Below are 13615 nucleotides of genomic sequence, written 5' to 3'. Positions count from 1 at the left end.
TAGATCAGGAGGAGCTGTGGAATTAGTCCTTTGCTTTACACTTACTGATCTTCAATTTAACATGACTTTATAGCCTTTATCCTAATAACCCTTTGCCTATGTACAAACAAACTGGTTTCATACTTTGAAAAAAATCTCCAAGGGTATGGAGGACAGAGGTTATAACAGGGACATGCAGCAGTGCCACGTGAAGCCTACCAAAGAACCAGAGGCAAATGGCCACTCTGAGTCAGAGCCCCAGACATGCCGCTTTTATGATGAGCTGCATACCATTCTAGGGGGTGCCCCTACAACTACCCTACCCATGTGCTTCCTTCTTCTCCCACCCCTCCTGGGATACCTTGGCAGTTATCCCCCCATTTGTGTGACAAATTAATAAACAATGTATGAATTTGAAACAACAATGACTTTATTGCCTCTGCAAGCGGAGATCAAAGGGAGGTGGGAAGGGTGGTTGGCTTATAGGGAAGTAGAGTGAACCAAGGGGGTGGCTTTTCATCAAGGAGAAACAAACAGAACTTTCACACCGTAGCCTGGCCAGTCATGAAACTGGTTTTCAAAGCTTCTCTGAGGCACAGCGCACCCTGCTGTGCTCTTCTAACCGCCCTGGTGTTTGGCTGTGTGTAATCAGCGGCCAGGCTATTTGCTTCAACCTCTCACCCCACCATAAATATCTCCCCCTTACTCTCACAGAAATTGTGGAGCACACAGCAAGCAGTAATAACAAAGGGAATATTGGTTTCGCTGAGTCTAATCAAGTCAGTAAACTGCGCCAGCATGCTTCTAACGTCCAAAGGCACATTCTACCACCATTATGCACTTGCTCAGCCTATAGTTGAACTGCTCCTTACTTCAGTCCAGGCTTCTTGAGCCATGGCAGCAAGAGGTAGGCTGAGGTAGGTGGGACCACATGGTGCTGTCAACTGGGAGAGCAGCCTGAGCCAGAAGCCTCCAGCTGGCAGGACTGAATCTCCATTAGACAAAACTCGGAGAATGACCTAGAGTCATTCCCATTTTTGTCCAGGTGCCCCCGACTGACCTCACCAAGGCCGGCCAGGAGCACCCATGGGATGACGATGGCTAGCAGTTGTATTGCACTGTCTGCTGTTCACAAGGCAAGGGGATGCTGCTGTGTAGCATTGCAGTACCGCATCTGCCAGCAGCACCCAGGAGACACACAATGACAGTGAGCTGAGTGGGCTCCATGCTTGCAGTGGTATGTTGTCTGCATGGGTAACCCAGGAAAAAAGGCAAGAAATGATTTTTTGCCGTTGCTTTCACGGAGAGAGGGGGGGGGGCCTGACAACATGTACCCAGAACCACCGGTGACAATGTTTTTGCCCCATCAGCATTGGGAGCTCAACCCAGAATTCCAATGGGCGGCAGAGACTGTGGGAACTGTGGGATAGCTACCACAGTGCAATGCTCTGAAAGTTGACGTTAGCCTCGGTACTATGAACACACACCACCGACTTAATGTGCTTAGTGGGGACACACATAATCGACTGTATCAAATCAATTTCTAAAAAAATGACTTCTATTAAAATCGACCTAATTTCATAGTGTAGACATACTCTTACTCAGGGCTTGTCTACACTTACCAGGGGATCGACACGTGGAGATCAATGCATTGGCTGTCGATTTACGGGGTCTAATGAAGACCCGCTAAATTGATCGTAGATTGTTCTCCAGTCAACTCCTGTACTCCAATGGATCAAGAAGAGTAAGGAGAGTCAACGGGACACCATCTCCCATTGATATCACGTAGTGTGCACCCCACAATAAGTAGATCTAAGCTATGTCGACTTGAGTTACACCATTCATGTAACTCAAATTGCTTAGATCGTAACTTAGACCGACTTTTCCCTGTAGTGTAGACAAGGCCTCATTCAAGCACTGAGTATTCAATTTTTATATTACAGAGAGTTTATTACTAATGCAGCAAGTTCAACATCAGAGAGCAAAGACAGGGATGGTTGACCGCACGATTAAAATTGTCTGGAATAAGAATGGAAGTGTTGGGTGTAAATGTCACTAGTCGGAACTGTGCCTAAAAGAAAATTGTGCTTATAATTTTTTTTTTGTTCCAATGTAAACTGATGGTTTCTCTCCTGTTGCTCTATCTTGGGACCTCCGTGAGACAGCAGGTCTAATAATTGGTTTCTTCTTGGGCATAAGCCTGTTAAGCTTAGTTCCGGAAACTGCTTTGGTTAGGGAACCATTAAACTCAAATTCAATTAGTTTGAATAGTAACAAGGACCATTGCTTTTTCCTTAGCAAGAAACTTCGACTCCGATCTGTAAACAGTAACCTCTAATTGGAGATGTCTTCTTTTTCTTTTTGCTGAGAGCAGACATTTGCAGTTGTGTTAGCTGAGTGCAAACTGTATTAGATTTTTCTTCAGGATACAGTTCCAATATATACTATTCAAAAACACTTAAAAAAAAAGGTTTATTTCTCAAGAATTCCAACAATTAGACTCCTGGTTGGCTCACCATGAGAATCAGTTAATTCTGACACTAGATTAATAGCCTAAGGAATAGGGTAGCCTAATAAACCTTTGCCTACATACAAAAAGCTGCTTTAAGGATCTCTTAGCAATGCTAACCTTTGTAATACGTTTGGTCAACCAAAGTCACTCAAAGTCTACATGCATGCATGGCCTATGTTCTTTACCACTAGGAAAAATCCCCAGGCTCACTGTGCTTATTTTTTTTTGCAGTATGGAGGGGAAGAGTCATTTAACATAGGATTCCAACACTGTCAAAAGGCTACCAGGTAGGTTTTGATCTTTTATTTACTTTCCTTTTAGTTACCAGTGAACTAGGGCACACCTTCTCTCAAATTCAGGGGATGCACTTCCATATGGTTACATGTCCAGCTCTGAACTGAACCTAGGGCAGTTACCGCAGTTGTAAAAGATGCTTAGAGACGCATCTTGGATTTCCTGGACATTCCATGAGGTCATCAGTCCTGTTCTATGACCCCTTGCTGGAACATTATACCTTAAAAATGTCAAAAAGGCAGACTTAAAAATGAAAGTTAAGAGTTAGTGGGCAAGGAAGCACAGGCAGAGAATTAAGAGGAAGGGTAAGTCAATGTAGCTGTAACTTTCTGAATAGAAAAATATTCAAGACAGAAAAGAACTGCATTGCAAAAGAAAAAAGTAGTAAAATTATGCTTGTCACAATGGCTTTTTGGAAACAATATGACAAGGAAATCATGGTGCACAATAAAACAAGGAGTTAGACATTTCATGTGGCATAAGTAAATGAGCTCTGATGCTTTGAGAGGAAGCTGCATCCTGGGCCAGCTTCTTACCTCTACAGATGCTGCATTTTGAATTTTTCATATCTTCAATGTGACTGGGAAGAATGGGCGAAGTTACACACTTTGATGAAGCACAAGAAAAGGTTCTGAAGGCTAAAATTTCAGTTAATTTTCTTTTATATCTGCATCAGAATCAAGAGATCTTGTGGATGACTCTTGTGAGCCAGTCAGAGGGATACAAATGAGCAGATATAAGCAGTTAGTTCTCTTCTTCTGTCTCCAGGGGTGGCTCCAGGCCCCTGCGTGCCAAGCGCATGCTTGCGGCGGCATGCCGCGGGGGCGCTCTGCCGGTTGCCAGGAGGGCGGCAGGAGGCTCCGGGGAACCTCCCGCAGTGTGACGCCGTGCTTGGGGCGGCGAAATGGCTAGAGCCGGCCCTGTCTGTCTCTCAGACTATTTAGTTTTGCACTTTTGTTTATAAGTGGCTATAGATTCTGCCACCTTTTTGCATTTGACTGAAAGAAGGCAGACATTTGCAAATGAAAATTTAAAATCAGCAGGAGAAGCTTCAGAAGTTAAGACTAAAACAGAACTCTTTTATTCCTGATGAAATAATGTCTGCTGATCTGCTAAATGATAATGCAGAAGTGGCTGAGAGTACAATAAGCAGAGTACAGATTCTCTACTTATGCACCTGGGTGATCTCCACAGTACCTTGACAAACAAAAAAACTGAAAGCTTGACAACTGATTACTGAATTTGAAATCAAATCCAGACTGCTGGAATATTTTTAAAAACCTGCACGACTACCCATCAATAAAATTATTACTACTATGTGAGACAGACAGTAGGGTGGAGGAACCGGGGAATTGTCTGGACATCCTGAATGTCCTTCCTGGAATCCTTCCTGACCTCTGCAGGTAACTAACTGAAGCCCTGAAGCACATGAGATTTAATTTTGGTTATTGCTTTCATGCAGAGTTGCAAGTGCTAAGAGCATGCTGCAGGCAATGCAAGCAATCCTTTTCTCCCCACTGCCCATGAAAAAAGGGGATGAACAGGGTACTCAGTCACAGATTTTAAGGCCAGAAGGGAGCACCATGACCACTCAGCCCAACCCCCTGCACACACACGTACAATACAATTTATCCAAGAAACTGAATTAAAAAAAAAAAAATCTAATCGCGTCTTCAAGACTCCAAGCTATGGTGAGTCCACCACCAACCTGGTAAGCTGTTCCAATGTTCGAGTTCCCTCACAGACAGGAAATTGCAACTTATTTCAGAGTTGAATTTGTCTAGCTTCAATGTCCAGCCCTTGGATCTTGTTGTGCCTTTGTTAGCAAGGTTGAAAAGCCCCCTCACTATCTGATATATTTTTCCATGCGTAAGCACTTACACACAGTGACCAAGCCACCTTTTAACCATCTCTTCAATAAACTAAATATATTGAGTTCCTTAAGCCTCACACTATATGGCTGGTTCTCCAAGACCTGTGGCCCTCCTTTGAACTCTCACCAGTATTTTCGTATCCTCTTGAAGAGTGGACATCAGAACAGGACACAATGTATTCTTACTAATGCTATGTATGGAGGCAAGATCGCTTCCCTACTTCTACGCGACATTCCCCTTTTTATACATGCCAGGATCACATTAGCCCTTTTTGCCACAGCATTGCACTGAGAACGCATGCTGAGCTGATTATCTATGATGATGCCTAAGTCCTTTGAGTCACTGCTTTCCAAGACTGTCTCCCATCCTTTAGGTATAACCTAAGTTCTTTGTTCCCAGATGTACTACAACACATTTGGTTGTATTAATACGCATTTTCTTGGTTTGTGACTATTTAACTAGGCAATTTAGACCACTCTATAACAACAACTTGTTTTGTTGTTATTATTTACTACCCCAAAGATTTTATATCACCACCTGTGTCATTTTGATTGGTCTATATATTAGCAAAATTTTGTCTCTGAGGGTAGTATTAAGATATTATACCAATGTACATGATCACAGAGGAAATAAGGGGTGATAAGTCCATGAATATTGCTCAAACTATGTAATACTCTCTCTCAATCATTTCTCTTCAAATAGACCTAGGTCTTGCATGTGTGGCTGATACTCTACTCTATTACCAGATTTTTTTTGATTGGGCTGAGTCAGTTTCCAGGATGGTCCATCAGAGTCCATCCACATCTTCAATATGCATTCTCCTAAAGTTACTTTCTGGGCTGTTCCCCCCTCCATATTTCTTGTGTTCAGAATAGGTTTCAGCTACGGTTTCCAAAACAGCACTAAATAAACTATGTAATTATCCTTTATCTATAGGATACATTCAGCACTGGTTCAGCTGAATTCATTTCTAATTACTGGCGTCAGCAACAGGTATTTTTTGGAAGGCTTTGAAGTCACTCCAAGCTCAAGATATTATTGAGTGGTACATAACCTCTAGCTGCAGTGGTACAGATAACCAATTAGCATCTTTCGTTCTGAGACTTTCAGTGTGGTTAAAAGAGACACAGCAGCGTCTTCAGTGTTTATAGATAAACTGCTGGCTATACTTGGACATAACTCATTCAGAACTCCAGCCATGGAGCTGTTACGTCTGAGTTATAAGCAAGCGATTTGCTTTGGTCATCTACATTCCTGTTCAATGGTGTACATACTGTACTTGTGTCATAACATTTTTCCCAGATCTGGACCTTAGCGTCCAAAATATGGGTGTTAGCATGAAAACCTCCAAGCTTAGTTACCAGCTTGGACCTGGTAAAGCTGCCACCAGCCAGGAATCTATACAGTGCCTGGCGCACTGTGGTCTCCCCAAAACCTTCCCTGGGGGACCCCCAGACTCAGATTCTTTGAGTCTCACAACAAAGGGGAATAAACCATTTCCCTTCCCCCCTCCGGGTGTTCCCTCCCTGGGTTCCTGGAGAGATATACAGAAGCAAGCTCCGTGAATCTAAACAGAGGGACTCCACCCTCCCTGTTTCCAGTCCTGGAAAACACAAGTACTTTCCCCCCTCACCCAGAGGGTATGCAAAGTCAGGTTAGTAAATCTAACACAAAGAGATTTTCCCCCCCGACTTCTTCCTCCCACCAATTCCCTGGTGAGCTGCAGACTCAATTCCCTGGAGTCCCCACTAAAGAAAAAACTCCAACAAGTCTTAAAAAGAAGGCTTTATATAAAAAAGAAAGAAAAGGACATAAAAATGGTCTCTCTGTATTAAGGTGACAAATACAGGGTCAATTGCTTAAAAGAAAAATGAATAAACAGCCTTATCCAAAAAGAATACAATTTAACACATTCCAGCAACTACACACATGTAAATACAAAAGAAAACAATATAATTACTATAATATATATTCTTGTTGCTCTTCTCTGGACCCTCTCCAATTTCTCCACATCTTTCTTGAAATGCGGTGCCCAGAACTGGACACAATACTCCAGTTGAGGCCTAACCAGCGCAGAGTAAAGCGGAAGAATGACTTCTCGTGTCTTGTTTACAACACACCTGTTAATGCATCCCAGACTCACGTTTGCTTTTTTTGCAACAGTATCACACTGTTCACTCATATTAAGCTTGTGGTCCACTATGACCCCTAGACAATATAATTGTCTAGGAAGGAGTATGGCAGAAAGAGATCTAGGGGTCACAGTGGACCACAAGCTTAATATGAGTGAACAGCGTGATACTGTTGCAAAAAAAGCAAACGTGATTCTGGGATGCATTAACAGGTGTGTTGTAAACAAGACACGAGAAGTCATTCTTCCGCTTTACTCTGCACTGGTTAGGCCTCAACTGGAGTATTGTGTCCAGTTCTGGGCACCGCATTTCAAGAAAGATGTGGAGAAATTGGAGAGGGTCCAGAGAAGAGCAACAAGAATGATTAAAGGTCTTGAGAACATGACCTATGAAGGAGGGCTGAAGGAATTGGGTTTATTTAGTTTGGAAAAGAGAAGACTGAGAGGGGACATGATAGCAGTTTTCAGGTATCTAAAAGGGTGTCATCAGGAGGAGGGAGAAAACTTGTTCACCTTAGCCTCCAATGATAGAACAAGAAGCAATGGGCTTAAACTGCAGCAAGAGAGATTTAGGTTGGACATTAGGAAAAAGTTCCTAACTGTCAGGGTAGTTAAACACTGGAATAGATTGCCTAGGGAAGTTGTGGAATCTCCATCTCTGGAGATATTTAAGAGTAGGTTAGATAAATGTCTATTAGGGATGGTCTAGACAGTATTTGGTTCTGCCATGAGGGCAGGGGACTGGACTCGATGACCTCTCGAGGTCCCTTCCAGTCCTAGAGTCTATGAGTCTATAAACCTATGGTCTTCCTATCTTTGTACTTACAACTTGGAAACAGAAGATTAGAAAGCTGGAGATAGAAAAATCACTCTCATAGCCGAGAGGGTCAGACACAAGACAAAGAACAAAGAACTCACACCCAAAACTTCCCTCCACCAAGATTTGAAAAAGTCTTGTTTCCTGATTGGTCCTCTGGTCAGGTGTTTCACGTTACTCCTTTCCAGGTGAAAGAGACATTAACCCTTAGCTATCTGTTTATGACAACTTGTCAATATGCTAGTCTAGAAATATAGCTTCCTGTATCTGTAGCCATTCAGTCCTCTCCCAACAAGAAAATAACTCACTCTGGGAGTCCAAATCCTTGACTATGTGGAAGCCAAGACATCATTGATGTACCAGTCTACATCTGGCTTGTCTCTCCATGACACAAAACTGTATTTATGAACTTTTCATATTAGACAGTACATTTGCAGATATTTTACCCCCGTGTTCAAGGTGAGAGAAAAGATGGCATGCTCCAAAGTTTTTGCCAACTTGAAGCAATGTTTTCCAATACAAGCACTAAATGGTACATACTTAATATGTGCAGTTATTACAGATACTGGTTTAAAATAATTGTTAATAAAAAGAATGGGAGAACAAACAGGAAAACAAATTATTTTGGATGATAGGATTAAAATATTTTACAACTTTGATAAATTGGAGAGATGAGTTAAAATCAAGTGAGATTTGTCTAATATCAAATTCACAAAGAAATTAGCTGAAATCATCAAATGCACAAGTTATAGACTATTGGAAAGACTAATCAGGTCACTGAGAAGGTGTCACACCTAAAATGTGATGTGGCAAAACAGGCAACGGCAATATGGTGTTTATTACTAAAAGAACCACGCTAAAAACAGCAATGTAATTATTCAGCTCCACTTGGCACGGGTTAGCCTCCAAAGCTGCATCACCATTGTGTTTAACACAGCCAAAAAAGACTATCTGTAGAGAGTCCAGGTGAAAATAAGGAAAATTAAGAAAGGTTTTGAAAATAAGACTTATTAGGAAAGTTTAAGAAAACAGAGCATGCTGTTGAGAAATACACCAGTCGGCAAAATCTTTCGCTAATAAAGATGCTATGAAGTGGGTAGAAACCAGGTATAGATTACATATTTGAGGGGGGAAGAAGGAAGATTGGCTAAAGAACAAGCTTGGCAACGGACCAGATTGTCAAGGAAGCTGTAGAATACCATCACAAGGCTGCTGAGACTTTCACGGAGATCACGGAAGTCACAGATACTGTGACTTTTTGGGACCTCCGTGACTTCCACAGCTACAGCAGCTGACCCCAGGCAGCAGACCCTAGGCAACTGGTCCAGGGCTGCCCCAGAGCAGCACCCACCCTCCCCCCAGCATTTAGTTAGGGGTATTTTTAGTAAAAGTCATTGACACGTCATTGACCGTGATTTTTTGGTTATTGCCTGTGACCTGTCCGTGACCTATACTAAAAATACCAGTGACTAAATCATAGCCTTAATGATCACTACAGAAACTCAAGGCTGTTTCAAAATAATGAAGATCCTACCACTCCCAAAGGAAAGGACAAGATGACTCCACTACACATCTCCATCAAGTATTATTATGTTGATATTGGTCCACAACCGCTACTACCTATATTGGAATATACTGCTTTTCAAAATGCGTGTGTATAGTATCTATGTCTAAATAAGGTACAAATGAGTGAACAAATGCCAAAATAGAAATCACATGGACAATAATCCTTCACCCCACCAGGCTATCCAGAAGACATGAAAATCTAGAGGTTTTTATAACAAAGTAACATCCACACAACCTAAAATTGTAAAAAAGTTTTATTATAAATTACCCAGATCATAATGAGGGGCAAGTGAAAATCATTCTGAACAAACTAACATTCCTCAGCATTAACAAAATGAATTTAATAATAACTTTACAAATGTACACCTCTACAACAATATAAGGCTGTCCTTGGGAGCCAAAAAATCTTACCACGTTATAGGTGAAACCATGTTATATTGAACTTGCTTTGATCCGCTGAAGTGAACAGCCCAGGGACTTCTGTATATAACCCTGCCTTTGACACTACATCACTGATCTGTGTAGGGCAAGTTATTTAACTTGAATCTCAGTTTCATCATCTGTAAAATGATACTTGTCAAATTCAGAGTTGTGGTGAGATTAACTAGTTAATTTTCACATTGGACTTTGAAGATGCAATCTGTTATAACTTAAATTAAAAATTATTTACAGCATCCTCTAATCTCTTACCTTCAAAGAGACACAAATCACATTCAGTGCTTCCTTTATCTGAGGATGATGTGACTCATGAACCAGTTCCTCACAGATCCAAATGCCAAGGCTGCAAAGAGCAACACATCTGCAAAACAAGATTAGATATAAAAAAAAAGATAAGGAATGGTTACTTATCCTGTCTTAACTGTAGTTTTTTGAGATGTTGCAGTCAGTGTGGCTCTCACTACAGGTGCACACCACCACACATGCATGAGCTCACAATCTTTTGAACAGCAGTGTCCGTTGGGGCTGCACATGCATCCTGTACCTTCTCATGTTCCTGTATAAGGGCATAAATTGCAGAGCGGCCACAACCCTCCCTCGAAAGCCAAAACTACTAAAGCAGGGATGGAGGGCAGTTTGCGGGATCCACATATTACCACATCTCAAAGAACCACAGTAGTATAGGTCAGTGTGGACCCCACCGTAGGTAACTGGCAAGTGAGATCATCCCCGGACGGTTGGAATGAGGAGCATCAGCAGAATCAGTTGCACGGAAATTGGAGTACCGCTCTTCCAAATTTGGAATCTGACCTAGTAGTTAAGTCCAGTGTATAATGCTTGACAAATGTGAGTGTATTGCTCCACGTAATAGCCTTGAAAATTCCTGATATCTGTATGTTTTGGAAACAAGTCAAGGATACTGCCTGGGTGCTGGTGGAAAGGGAGAGGGTGCTGGTTGGTGGGAGAGGTACAGCAGCTAACTGGTAATACAGTGAGACACAATGACTTACCCATTTTGTAAGTCTTTGTGACACAATGGCCTGACCTGCTGAAGCAACGATAGCCACAAGCAGAAGTTGGGAGAGTTGAAATATTTGGTCCTGCTGATGCAGTATTGAAGAGCTCCGGATATTTCTAGGATGTGGAGTTTCTTCTCCACTTGTATGGAATCTGGCTTTTGGAAGAACGCAAGTAAGTTGATTGACTGGTTTAGATGGAACTTAGAAACCACTTTGGTAATAAATTTTGCATGAGGTCTCAGTACAACCTTGTTTGTTGAAACAGAGTGCACGGGGGCTCTACCACAAGTGCCTGAAGCTTGCTCATTCTTCTGTCTGAGGTGACAACGACTAGAAAGACTATTTAGAGTGTAAGACCATAGATGGAGTGTCCCAAGAGAGGCTTGAAGAGGTTTCAGTAAGCTTTAAAAAGACGATGTTGATTTCCCATGCTAGAGCAGATACTCTAAATAATGAATATGCATGTAGAAAACCCTTAAGAAATCTGAATACTGTTGAATGAAAGAGGACTGAGAATGACTGTATTAGAGGAAGGTACTGCTGCTTCATGAACCTTGACTGAACTAAATGGAAGCCCAGAGTGTTACTTACAGCAAATACTCCAGAATCCTCAATACCAGGGTGACTGCCGTGAATCTAGGCCATGTTTGGCTGCCGTGAGTCTCTTCCAGTTGAAAGAATGTGTCTCATGAACAAAGTTTTCTGCTTTGTACTAGGATTTCCTGAACATGTGAGGAGAAGTTCTTTCCAGGTGCTCAGCCAGCCAACATCCATGACAGCTTGGCAACAATTTCAGTTCTGGGTGCAATTCTTGACCCTGATCTTGAAAAAACAGGTCCGGGCAATCTGGGAGCCTGATCAGTGGATGTGTGAACATCTGCTACAGGTGCATTGCCAGAAATGTCTCAGCCAGTAACAAGCTCTGAGAAGAAGCCTGGCCTAGTCTCATCTGCCTGTGGCAATCAAGCTGGAGAGTAGGAGAATCAGTAAGAAGGCATAAAGGATGTCCCAATTTCAATGCAGATGGGTGTCTGGCAAGCATCTCAGGCTCATGTCTCCTGTGGAACAGAATTCTGGGCAATTGATGTTGTCCTTGGTGGCAAACAGGTCTATCGCTGGAGGAATATCAAGTAGGTGATAGATTTCAGCAGTGCCCACTCATGGATGGTGAGAGATTGTCTACTTAGAAAGTCTGTCAAGTCATGTTGACTCCCAAGAGATGCACGGCTAGTGGTTATGTCATGCAGGTAGCACCAGTTCCAGAGTTATTGCTCTGTGGCAGTTATTGCTTCAGAGCAGGCATCCCCTTCATGTATATGGCATTTTACATCCTCTGAGGACCATATCTCTTGTATTTGCTGATGATTCAGGTGGGCTTCTCAACCTGTTCCACATGCTTCTATGATGAATGGTCTGGATGGTGATGGGTAACAGGAAGTACCCCATTTTTAAACACTGTTGGGATGCAGGTACCAGATCAGCACTGCAAGGACCCAAGATAGAACTGAAGCTCCCGTTTATCTGATGCTTCACAGGGGAGTACACTGACCTGAGCCACAGTGGTAGAGGCGTGAAATGAAGTCTGGCAAGCAGTGTCCAATTTGTACATGCAGATATATGGCCTAATAATGTGAGGCAAGGCCGTACTGTTACAACCAGGTGCAATACCATCACATTTATTAACAACTCAAGTGAGAGGATTCAGTCCTAAGGTAAGCATGCCCTCACTATCATGGAATCTATCCTGGCCCATATGAATTCTATCATGAGACGATTTCTTGTAGTTTGCCAGGAGGCCGAGCTGGCAAAAGAGGTAGCACATAGTTGAGGTTTGTCAGAGAACTTCCTGATGTGATCTGCTTCTGATTAGCTAGTTGTTTAGATACGGATATACATGGATGATTTTTTACTTAGGAGTGCATGTACAATGAGGCACTTTTGTAAAGACTCTCGGTGCTGCAGGGAGTTCAAAGGGCAGCACCTTGTACTGATAATGGCTTGGCCACGCCGTAAATTGCAGATTCTTCCTGTAGGCCAGGTGGATGACAGTGTGGAAGTATGTATTCTGTAAGTTAAGAGCCATTAACTACTCCTGAGCCTGCAATGACCGGACAATGGAGGCAAGTGTTACCATCCTGAATCTCAGGCAGTGTATGTCAGTTTCCTCAGGTCCATGATAGAATGAACATACCCTCTCTTCTGTGGAGTAAGGAAATTCTAGGAATAGAAGCTTCTCCCTCTGAACTTCTGCAGAACCTCTTCTATGGCTCCTAGATGAAGCAATGAGGCCACTTTTTGTAATAGACTCCTACGACAAGAGTTCCAGAAGAGGGATGGGGAATGGGTGATGTCGTCCAGCACTCCTGTGTTGGCCATAATCTCCAGTTACGCTCAATAGAAAAGGGACAAGGTGGCTTCCAAAGGTCAACTCTGGGATGGTTGTGGGGTGGCTCTCAACTGTCTTGTCAAACCTGCCTTTGGGAGGATGTTTGATGTATGTCAAAGATTAAGATGGTATTGTGTCTTTAAGGGGGCTGGTACCAGAAGGACATACAGGATGGTACTGGAGTGTAAACACTTAAGACTTCAGCACTGCCCTCAAAAATCACTCTTTAGGGTACCTCTCCTATCTCGCGGAAGAGGGTTCCCTGCTTGTAGCAGGGGACTCAGAGTGGCCCAGAGACAGAGAGGAAAAGTGTATCTCTGGGGATGGCAGTGTCACTGGCTGGGATTCTAGCACTGATATTGCTGGTGCTGGTGCCAGTGGAAAGAGGAGGATGGTGGTGTCTCCTTGAAGGCATACCTGAGTAGTCAAAGGACTTGCTGGTCGGTGCCAGTGTCTGTACTGGTTTGGATCTTGCTCTCAATATTTATACCAGTGTGACAATCGCTCAAGCCTTTTTCTCTGACTTTGCCTTCAACATCATAGATGGTTGAGCACTCATCTCTTGGCCTCAAGTCCTTGCAGAATGGTTGTTTGACCAC

The 13615-nt window shown here is 42.7% G+C and overlaps 1 protein-coding gene across 13 annotated transcripts in view; it reads right to left on the bottom strand.

Moving 5' to 3' along the window:
* The window catches only part of RALGAPA1 (Ral GTPase activating protein catalytic alpha subunit 1), a 246975-nt gene that overhangs the window by 84089 nt on the left and 149271 nt on the right, over window positions 1-13615 (bottom strand). For all 13 annotated transcript variants that reach the window (XR_003999976.1, XM_030559262.1, XM_030559256.1 and 10 more), the window contains one exon: window positions 9864-9972. Coding sequence is in view for 12 of the 13 variants with exons in the window: in XM_030559262.1 (XP_030415122.1) it covers window positions 9864-9972 (109 nt within the window). In the remaining variant the exon portion in view is untranslated. The remainder of the gene's footprint in view (window positions 1-9863; window positions 9973-13615) is intronic.

This window comes from Gopherus evgoodei, chromosome 4 (genome assembly GCF_007399415.2).
Source record: "Gopherus evgoodei ecotype Sinaloan lineage chromosome 4, rGopEvg1_v1.p, whole genome shotgun sequence".
Taxonomy (NCBI): Eukaryota; Metazoa; Chordata; order Testudines; family Testudinidae; genus Gopherus; species Gopherus evgoodei.
This window is presented reverse-complemented; position numbering and strand designations above follow the sequence as displayed.